This window comes from Seriola dumerili, unplaced genomic scaffold (assembly GCF_002260705.1).
Source record: "Seriola dumerili isolate Sdu_G_001 unplaced genomic scaffold, Sdu_1.0 BDQW01000155.1, whole genome shotgun sequence".
In the NCBI taxonomy this organism is placed as follows: Eukaryota; Metazoa; Chordata; class Actinopteri; order Carangiformes; family Carangidae; genus Seriola; species Seriola dumerili.
Window position 1 is genome coordinate 1679038 of NW_019174410.1, and position 11337 is coordinate 1690374.

General features: G+C 45.7%; 1 protein-coding gene across 2 annotated transcripts in view; it reads right to left on the reverse strand.

Annotated features, from left to right (window-relative positions):
• cbr4 (carbonyl reductase 4) overlaps positions 1 to 9027 on the reverse strand; it is a 10982-nt gene extending 1955 nt beyond the window's left edge. The window contains exons 1-6 of one of the 2 annotated variants that reach the window (XM_022751415.1): positions 8917 to 9027; positions 7896 to 8044; positions 7368 to 7488; positions 7131 to 7267; positions 6426 to 6560; positions 6113 to 6326 (exon numbers count right to left, since the gene is read on the reverse strand). In XM_022751415.1, the coding sequence (XP_022607136.1) occupies positions 6148 to 6326; positions 6426 to 6560; positions 7131 to 7267; positions 7368 to 7488; positions 7896 to 8040 (717 nt within the window). In that variant the 5' untranslated portion in view covers positions 8041 to 8044; positions 8917 to 9027 and the 3' untranslated portion in view covers positions 6113 to 6147. Of the gene's footprint in view, positions 1 to 6112; positions 6561 to 7130; positions 7268 to 7367; positions 7489 to 7895; positions 8045 to 8916 lie in introns of both variants that reach the window. The other variant, XM_022751414.1, reaches the window with a different exon arrangement.
• Between the last annotated feature and the right edge of the window lie 2310 nt (positions 9028 to 11337).

Sequence of the window (11337 nt, forward strand, 5' to 3'; positions counted from 1 at the left end):
TGGGTCAGCAGCGTTAGTCACGAATGACGCCCGACTGGTCACACACATCAGGGCCACCGCCACCACCTGAGGGCGGGACAGAGTTGACTCAGCAGAACGAGCGGGTCAAGGAACGGTGGCCCTCGTGGTGACGCCTTCATATCATGGTGCGGTTGTAGTGTTCGCAGGTCAGAATCAGAGCAGCCATAAAGGCTGCGTGTCAGTCACAGGCGCTGCAACCATGCTGCCTTCGCTGCCGGTAGACGTGTATCGATCATTGGAAGACGAAGACATCCTAGTCGGCGTGAGGTTGACTCAATGGCCAGTGGAACTCCGTCCAGCATGGTGCACAGCCACCGTAGATCATGTGTAGATAGGATTGACTCCAACACAGGTAACAGAAGCAGCCTGGCGGCATGCCGATCCTCCGGCTGCCAAATCTTCCCCCCAGTACGGAACGGAGGGGCCTCGCATCCCTTCCTCATAGCGACGCGCGAGCCCGTGCATGTCGGATGTCGGTGAAGGATTACCTCGCGCCACACCAGTGATGTGTAGACATGAGAACAGAAGGAGTGGAGCGCAGACTGCAGTGAGGCGGGACCACTCACCACATCAGCTAGCAGGGAGTTGGTAAGCTGATCAGCATGCATAGAGGCCAAGCTGGTTGTACCTCTGGATATCTGGTGTGTGAAGATTTGAACTGTGCTTTTAGAGGCTAAAGGATCTTGTGTCCATACCCTCCAGACCAGTTACCTCGCGCCGGATATGTAGGAGGCCTGTAGATCGGGCCCGTCCGTATTCAGGCCACGCACAGAGCCTGCAACACAGGAAGCAGAATCCATTAAGAATACTTGGTATGATGAGAAACATTTCAAAATAAGTCACAATACTGTAAAGCCTGGTACGCTAGATAATAGTGAACGTCATTATGCTTGAAGGACCATGAAGCAGTGTTATTAGTTCACTGATACACTGATGTATATATTATTAACTCAGAGCCAAACTACAGTCGCTAAACCAGACTGATGGATGTTGTGTTTACTTGAAACTTTCTGGAGATAAATAATCCTTCACAGTAAACTCATAGTGTCGTGATAGAGATGTGATATGTACTCCGCGCAAGTGCACGTATAATCCTGTAAAGTTTCTCACGTTGCTGGTTCATAGCCGATAACGTTTCTTGTATGGAGCTGGAGAGGTAATCCCTGCAATTCTGACAAGCCAGAAACTCTTCCTCCCTGGTATTCGTGCATGATCCAGAACACACAGTGACTTTGTGGTAAATTACGGAGCCCTGAGAGGTCTCACTGATATTTTTATAGGTTTTAAGCTTCAGGGCTTCCATGTGAAATGAGCTAAACAAAGCTAACCAGCCTGCTTGCTTGCCTGAATGTAACGACTGGTTAGATGTGATCACACAATTCTGCCACCCCAAGGATGACCAAACTGAAACTGACACAGAGCAGTTCTTTACCCTAATGTTAACAATGGCGGCTCCCTCGGGAGCACGACGAATCGCTACACCGACGACCCAACCAGACGCCCGCCTGCAGGTCATGCCATGGTGCCCTGCAAGCAAGTTGGTGTTCAGGGAATGCTCTGTTACTGAGGACCAAGCCGGAGGACATGGTCGCTCTGCTTCACACCACCTTAGCTGGGCACCAATGTCTGACCCTGCAGGGCGGCGCTGCGCAGATGTTGCTCTCCGCAGGGAGCCGCCATTGTTTAACGATAGTAAAGACTGCTCTGTGTGTCATGTTTTCAGTTTGGTCACTGGGGGGCAGTGTGTAATCACATCTACAGTGTTACTTAGCAAGAGCAGCAGGCTGGTAGTTTGTTTATAGCTCCATTATACATGGAAGCCCTGAAAGTTAAAACTTATAAAAATGATCAGTGCGCTCTACGGGCTTCCGTACATTTACACACGAAGTCATTGGTGTTTGGATGCATGAAGGGGGAAGAAGTTTTGTTGAGTAAGAGTGCAGGATACTCTAGCATCAATCGACTGGATTAGTGGCTAAACAGCATGAAATTTCAGGATATGTCTGACACAACATCATCACACACATGAGGTTGTACTGTGAAGGTTTATTTTATATCCGGATTTTCAAGTAATAACAACATCCATCAGGTCTGTTAGCCTGTAGTATGGCTCTGATTAATAATATAAATCATGTGTATCAGTTGAACTAACATCTCTTAATGGTTTACAGAGACAAATGACTTCAAATAGCAGCTTTAGCTACGGTGTGTATTTTGAAATGGTTCTCTGTCATACCAAGTATTTCTTAATGAGTTCTGCTTATGATTTGGAGGGTTGTGGTGGACCTGAAAGGAGAACGCTGGTCAGAGATGTGTACCGCGAGATAGCTGGTCTGGAGGGTTTTCACAAAACGATCTTTTAGCTAAAGAAGTTGATCATCACGTAACATACAGGGATTCACTCCGCTCGGCTCCCAGGTACGCTCCAGTCTGTCTGTATGGATGTTTTATTTGTCGCGCCTCTTCGGTCACTTTGTTTACCATCATACTTCTCCTTCCCGCTGGTCCTCTCCTTGCTGTCCAGGTTTCATCGCGCCGACCACATCCTAGGCGGCGCTGAGGGAGAGAGAGGATGACGGCGCGCTCCGTTCCTCTGGGGAGATTTTGGCGAGCCGGAGGAGGCGGCGCAGGCTGCTGCCTGTTGACTCTTTGGGCATTCTCCTAAGTTACAGGAACAGGTGCTGGTTGTGGACGGAGGGCCTGCAGCTGACGGCTGTAGTACCGCTGCACCGGTGCAGAGCAGCCGGCAGCGAGGCAGGGGTGAGCGCGCCTGTGACTGACACGAGACCTTTTATGGCTGCTCTGATTCTGACTGCGAACACACAACGCACAGAATTGAAGGCCGTTACCCAGGAAAAGGGGGGCCACCGTGTCCTGGCCGCTCGTTCTGACTGAGTCACTCTGTCCCCGCTCCAGCTGGGGTACGTGGCCTGATGTGTGTGACAGTGGGGTCATCGTGGACTAACGCTGCTGACTCCAGAGTGCTCTGGCTCCGTCAGACCTCGGTGCGCCTGAGATCCTAAATGTGATCAGATAAGATTTAAAAACCGCTCTTGGTCTTTTTCCATGACTGTTAGCGCCCCCACCCCGGTGAGAGATCCCCCTCAGCGGGCCAGCACACGATGTTTACCCCCCACCCCCACCCCCTTAAAGCTGTCTTCCCCTGCACAAGCCACCTCTGTCGGGCCTGTGGACGGGTTGCCAGGCCATGTCGGGGCTGTTGCAGCTGGAAGGGAATAGAGGTAGCGTGGTGGATGTGGGGGTATTTTTTAGCTGTTTGGAGAATGTTGTGAGTGTCTGCGGTTACAGCTTGCTGGTCCTGCAGTGTGGAATTGATGAGGTTGGAGGTGAACTGTCATGCCGGCGTATGAGATCTGAAAGCGCGGTATCTTGTCTTTCACTGAAACCTGCTTGCTAGCATACAGACCTGCGCACTGTAGCCGAGCAGAAGCACTTCTCTCCTCTTGTGTTGTGCACTTGCATCGTAAACAATATTTTCTATTAAAGGAATTGGATGCATTAGACATCTCTCATTAGTATTCTTTGCAGGAATGTTTCCACTGTGACTGATGGTGGTGTTTTTTATGGCGTTCTCTGCCGTCTTAAAACATCGTCACGCTCTGATTGGGAGATTTTTATAACTTTCATAACCTAAAATAAATATCAGAGGAGAACAAATCCATATCAGGCATTGATTGGCATAGAAATGTGCAAACACAGTAACTGTCATAGCTGCATGCAAGCTCCGAACAGACACAGAAAAAGATGTCACTTTGTATAGTATTACAGATGGCTGACAAAATAATTAGTAGATATAAATAATAACCTTTTGCTTTTCAACTTTTGCAGCAGCTGAGGAGAGTTTGCTGCTCCTCCACGCTGGAAAAAAAAAGCTGTGTTTTTTGTACATTCTGGTAAAGTTGTTTTGGCAACCGTACAAGTGTCGCAAAAATAACATGCAAAGAAAGTGAGTTTGCATTAAAGCCTAAAAGCTGATTTAAAGGCAGTAAATATATTTATAAGAACTTCATGATACAGAAATTGTTTTTTATCAGTGAACAAAAGGCTGCTGGATATAATTTATGTCAAGAGTTGATGGGGAAAAGAAAATTTAGTGTTTTTTTTTTTCCATACAAAAATAAAATGGACAATCTGTGATGTGGTGTGTAAGCAATTATCACTGAAACCATTTCACAGCACCCTCTCATCCAGTGAGAACATTTTCAATTTCACACTTGTAAAATAAACCATCAAAAGAAGAAGAAAGGAAAACAAAAGACAAAACATCACATAATAGACACGGCCATACACCAAAAGTTTCATATTTCGCATATTATAATCAGCCACTGCACGTCATCAGTCCACACTCCCATCTCACGCCACATTAAAGTCCTTTTTACAAAAAACTTGCTTTTTCCGTCTGTACTCTTCCTGTTTGAGCCAGAACTCTCTTGAGTTCAGCTGCATCAAACAAACAAACTAAACGCTCATCCATGTGAAAGCTTTCTCTCTTTTTTTCCCCCTAAACCTCAGTTTCTGTTGCCAACAACAAAGCAAAACAACTAAAACATACTGTTTGTAAGGCCGGGCCTTGTCCAATGTATCTGTTAAGACTAATAAGCTGAGACTGGGTGATACTATGATGCTGTAGCTATCGGCGCGTCTGTGCTACACAAGCCACATAATAAAAGTCTGTGATCTCTCTTCTTCGTCAATAGCTTACGATGCTTTGAAATCACTCAGTTCTCTCTTGACAAGTGTTCCTCCCACAGTCGCTGGACGTGCCTCACATAGGATACAAGTGTATTACCTGTGTATTGGTAAATGGCACCACTTGACATGCATAGTAAATTACTACTGTTTCATTTCACTGTTTAAACCTGCTTTTTTTTTTTTTTTTCTTTATATCTTTACAGAGACGAGAGGCACTTGAACAGGAGACGCTCTGCAGATCAGGAATCAGCCGACAGTTTCCATGGACGGTCCTTTTGTCGCCGTAAAACACTTCAGTCATTTTCCAGGTCCAGTCGATAAAATGAAGCTTTTGGAAAGACCTTTGATGAATTGTGTAATATAATCGGTTTGTGTCGTACTATAAAAGCATAAGAAAACCACCGGCTGCACCAGCTCACTTGTCATTATGTTATCTGCAGTTCAATGATGGTTGAACGAAGTGCATCAGCTGACAGTTACTGTGTTTGCACATTTCTATGCCAATCAATGCCTGTATATGGATTGTTCTCCTGATATTATTTTAGGTTATGAAAGTTAATAAAAATCTCCTCAGACAGCGTGAGATGTTTTTATAGACCGGCAGAGAACGCCAAAAAACACACCATCAGTCACAGTGGAAAAAACATTCCTGCAAAGAATACTAATGAGAGTCTAATGGCATCCAGTCCTTTAATAGAAAATATGTTTACGATGCAAGTGCACACACAAGAGGGAGAGAAGCTGCTCGGCTACAGTGGCGGTTCTGATGCTAGCAGCAGGTTTCAGTGAAAAGAACAAGCAACACGCCATTTCAGATCTCATCGCCGAGCATGACAGTCACCTCCAACCTCATCCATCCACACTGCAGGACCAGAGCTGTAACCAGACACTCACAACATTCCCACAGCTAAAAATACCCCTCCACCTCCACCACCACCTCTAATTTCCTCCAGCTGCAGCCCGACATGCCTGGCCCCTCCACAGGCCCCGACAGAGGTGGGCTCAGGGGGGACTGCTGTTAAGGGGGGTGGGGGGGGGGGGGGTAACATGTGTCGGCCGTGAGGGGGATCTCTCCCGGGGGGGGGGCGCCTAACAGTCATGGAAAAAGACCAAGAGCGTTAAATCTACTGATCACATTCAGGATCTCAGGGCACCGAGGTCTGGACGGAGCCAGACACTCTGGAGTCAGCAGCGTTAGTCACGATGACCCCACTGTCACACACATCAGGCCACGCCCACTGAGGGCGGACAGAGTGACTCAGCAGAACGAGCGGCAGGACGGTGGCCCTCTGGGTAACGGCCTTCATTCTGTGCGGTTGTGTGTTCGCAGTCAGAATCAGAGCAGCCATAAAGGCTCGTGTCAGTCACAGGCGCTCACCTGCCTCGCTGCCGCTGCTCTGCACGGTGAGGTTACTACATGGTCAGCTGCAGCCCTCCGTCCACAACCAGCACCTGTCCTGTAACGTAGGAAGACTCCAAAAGGAACAGAGCAGCCTGCGCCGCCTCCTCCGGCTCGCCAAATCTCCCCAGAGGAACGGAGCGCGCCGCATCCTCCTCCCTCAGCGCCGCCGTCATGTCGGTGCGGATGAAACCTGGACACAAGAGAGGACAGGGACATGAGAGAGAGACTATAACAAAGTGACAGAAGAGGCGGGAAAATAAAACATCCAGTACAGACAGATGGAGCGTACCTGGAGCCAGCAGGTTGACCCTGATGTTACGTGATGCAACTTCTTTAGCTAAAGATCGTGTGAAACCCTCCAGACCAGCTTTACTGGCGCTGTACACACTCTGACCAGCGTTCCCCTTCAGGCCCACCACAGAGCCTGCAAACAGGAAGCAGAATCCATTAAGAATACTTGGTATGACAGAAACATTTCAAAATAAAACACATGTACAAAGCTGCTATTTGAAGTCATTATGCTTGAAGGACCATAAGAGTGTTTTAGTTCAACTGATACACATGATTTATATTATTAATCAGAGCCAAACTACAGGCTAACAGACTGATGGATGTTGTTTTACTTGAAACTTTCTGGAGATAAAAATCCTTCACAGTAAACCTCATGTGTGTGATGATGTTTGTCATCCGACATATCCTGTAAATTTCATGCTGTTTAGCCACTAACCTGCAGCATTGATGCTGGAGAGGTATCCTGCATCTCTGACAACAAAACTCTTCCTCCCTTCATGATCCAAACACCAGTGACTTTGTGGTAAATGTACGGAAGCCCTGAGAGGCCACTGGATCATTTTTATAAGTTTTAACTTTCAGGGCTTCCATGTAAATGAGCTAAAACAAACTACCAGCCTGCTGCTCTGAAGTAACACTGTAGATGTGATACACACTGCCCCCCAGTGACCAAACTGAAAACATGACACAGAGCAGTCTTTACCTATGTTAACAATGGCGGCTCCCTGGGAGAGCAACATGCTGCGCAGCGCCGCCCTGCAGGTCAGCATGGTGCCCAGCAAGTTGGTGTGAAGCAGAGCGACCATGTCCTCCGGCTTGGTCCTCAGTAACAGAGCATCCCTGAACACAGACAGGTCATCAACTTCAATATATGATATATATAAATATATATATGTGTGTGTGTGTGTGTGTGTGATGAGTGTAACACGTGTCAGCTCACCTGTTGATACCAGCTGCGTTCACCAGGTAAGAGATGTTTCCACAGGTTTTGTGGATGGTGTCGAAGATTTTCTGCACCTCCCGCTCTTTGGAGACATCGCAGCTAAACGCCACATGGTCAGCTGGAGAGCAGACACAGACAGACGGTCTGTGAGTGTGTTCATGGTTACAGCACGTTCATCAACTGCAGGGACTGTTGCTCTATATTTATTTTATTTAATGGAACAAAAGGCCTCCTGCCTGCCGGGTACGGTGTGTTTGCACAAGTGTTTCTGACAGGAACTGACTATTGTTGTGACTGCATCCACATTTTTACAGTTTTATCAGGCTTCTGAAAGAAAAGCATTTAAAAAACAATGTAAGTGTGACGTTTTCTCGAATTGTTCACATTTCACGGTGTCTGCACTGTTGAAGAAAGAAGGAAAATGGCAACAAAACCAACAGAGTTTGGCAGGGAAAGAGAGAGAGAGAGCGTCTTTCCAATTGGATCATGCATACACATGCATATGTAAATGTGTGTATACTATACCTCCACGTAGAGAAGCCACAGTGGCCCGGGCAGCGTCTTCGTTCCTGGAGACAACAGCTAACCTGCAGCCCCTCTCTGCCAGCAGGCGGGACACGGCCTTCCCAATGCCCCTGGAGCCCCCACACACCACCGCCAGCCGGGACATGACCCTGCAGGAGACACAGCGTCGCAGCAGGGCCGCACACAGACAACCACACAGCGCCTGTTTAACACACTGTACGAAATGACTCAGATATAATGTGGTAGACGTGTAGTAGTAAATCAAACACACAGACACAAATATTCTTCAGCACCAGATCATTATCTGTCACATGCGTCACTGTCAGGTTTGTTTACATCAGATCAGCTGTAGGCCACATGCAGTGATAGAAACTCAGCTTCTCCAACAAACAGGAAGTATGTTGCCATGGATACAGTGAGTTAAACTGTGGGCTTCAACTTGAGACCAGTTTTCATTTTTCAGCCGATGTTTGTTTACATTTTGGAAAATAAAGTTTAGTGAATGATCGATGTTTAACTTCCTGTTTGTTGTGAACCATTGATGAACTGACCACTATCACTGATCACTGACTGAGGAGCTTCTTCTTCTCTGGTGTCTGATCAGATTTGTGGAGGTTTATTTACGGTAGTGTTTTCACCTCTGTGTTCAGGTTTGATGTGAGTTTCAGATGTTTTCGGTTGAAAATGTGAGTGTTGGATGTTGATATTTAAAGACTTGTTAAATGATCTTATTCATCTGATTTGGTTTGGAGATCAGTTTGAGTGACGTGAATAAATGTGACCGGTAATATAAAACATGGGGAGCTTTTATTTTGTTAAAGTGGCTCTCAGAGGTTGGAGACTTCTGTCTTAGAATACACAAGATAAACTGACCTGGAGAGGAAGATGGAAAACAGGATAAATTGAAGAAGAATACATATTTTCATTTCGTTAATGGGGACGTAAAGCTAGTCTAACAGCTGTTTTCCAACTATTTATCTATGATTTTACAGTAAAGTTCACACAGTTATCTGTTACCTACCTGATCTTAGACTGATATGTTCCGTCGGACCAGACGTGCTCCTCTGTCACGAAGTTTATTTACTGAAAAACGGCTCAATAACAAAAGAGTGGCTGCTCACGGGCGTCGCCATGTTTGTTTCTCCCTGACAGCTGTTGCGTTACCGGACGTCGGTCGGTAGAGGGCGCAGTGAGCTCAGTGTTTTCATCCGTCTCAGTCAGTGTTTGTGTCTCTGGCATTTTCAGCCAAAAAAACATGATACTGTTTGTCCTCAACCTCACACTTTCTCCCTCAATGTTACCACGTCATTTCAATGATAAAAGGCAAGTAAAACTGCTCTGTTCTCCCGAATGAACAATTCAGAAAAACTCTCAAAAAGAAAAAAAAAATCCTCTGTTTTTCTTGTTAATCCAGAAAACCACAGGTTTTCTTTATTTACAAAATTTAAAAAGATAATATTAAAATTCCTGAACAACGACACAACTATCTCAGAATTCTGAGAAAAGTTTTCTTTTGAAAATCCTGTTTTTCTGAATTAATGAGATCATTTTTTCTTGATTTTTTAGAAAACTTAATTATTACTTAATTACTTAATAATAATCTCGTTAATTCAGAAAAAAACAGCAGTTTTTTTCTTGTGATTGCATTTCGTTTTTGTACTTTTACATATTATTTCCATGAAAATGTTTTTGCAGTGGACAGTTTGGCTCTGGACGCACTAACTAACTAACTAACTGCAATGTCATGAGGTTCAGTGCAGAGACATTTGTTTTTGTACTCCTGCTGCTGGTAGGTTTGTGCAGTGCAGGTCTCTATTGACCTTATTGTGCTTCATCAGTAACATAATGTTCCTATAGTGTCTTTTAAATATGGAGGCCATCATTTACTGCACTATTTGTGCAAGAATACATTTATTTCACAGGAATAATTACAGTCCTGTCCGAGTCGTACCTCAACGTTTGAGAAGATTTCTATTCATGCTGGCACACGGTGAGGCCGCTCCACTCCACGCACCCTGAAATAGCACAAAAAATTATTAATTGCTGTGATCCGTTATCCTCTTTGCCTCATGAATCATTGTTCCCCATGGAAATATATCTCAGTAGAAAAGCCAAACTGTCACCGGTGCACAGAAAAGTGAGTAATGTTTGAGTGTGGGTGGCCTTGGCCTACACCTGGGCCGTCCATCAGACTGAGGCATTCAGCAGGATTGATTCTCTGAGATTAAATCACATTCACAACCTGTGCTGGAGAGGACCTGTGACCCTGAGCACTGTGAATCACATCCACGCTGCACAGGAGAAAAACACAACATACAAAAAGCACAATTTGCTTAAAATGTTACTGCTCTCTTCCAGAGTCCATTAGTATGAACTGTTTCTGTCTGTGTGTCAGAGACAGGAACAGGACTTGGTTTATATTCAGGTCACCTTCCTGAGCACCAAGACATTATTCCCCTCTTTCACACCTTGGTGATCTGAGTGCATTTTGCTCTCTCAGGCACAAACACATCAATGCACTGAGAGACACACACACACACACACACACACACACACGATATAAATATGGCTTTACAACCCTGTAGATGCATGCACGCTCTCAGACACACAGTATTAACCCTTTCCCGCTGCTCAGATAAATCGTAGTCACTGCACCACATTCGGTCTTTAGCACTGAGCCTCGTGTGACAGAAAGCTTCATGTTTGCCTGGTGGTTTTCTGGAGGCACTGTCTGTCTTTGATTCAGGGGGTATTTTTAGAAGCTATCACAGCTGTCATTTTATGGAGGTGCATCTTTTTTTCTTTTTTTTTGTTTTCCCACAGACTGTGTGAAAGGCCTAAAACCTTGTCAGTTATCTCTGTACATTAAAGCACTTGACTCACGGTGACCGACACTCCCTGAGCTTAAACATTATCAGGAAATTCTTTACCTTGAGACTCGATATCTGAACTGTACACACCCTCTGCAGCCACGACTGATTTACTCACTCTGCACACACACAGCTTCTCCTTTATTTAAATACACGCCTGCCACTCAGATCTTGACCTTCCAGGCCGTTTACCAGCTCAGAGCCGACTCACCGCTGTCAGACGCTCTCCCATCAAAGCAGACCATGTGACCGTGACTTAAACGTACACATTCTCAGCAAAAAATGAATCTACGCATTTTTACTATTCCTACTCAGTTTAGTCGTATGCTGCTACTCTGCTGGAATAACTTATTTCCATGGTAACCCATCCTCTGCAGGGAACCGTGTGCAGTACAATGACCTCTCTGGGTGCTTGTCAGTTCCTGTCAGTGTTTCCCAGCTGAACACTGAGAAGGCTCACCTCTCTGTGCAGCATGCTGCTCTGCTGTAAGTCACCGCAGAAGGTCCTCTCCAGCAGGAGCCTTTCATTCCTGGAGACACTAATAACCGCATGTAATGTGACTTACTCCAAA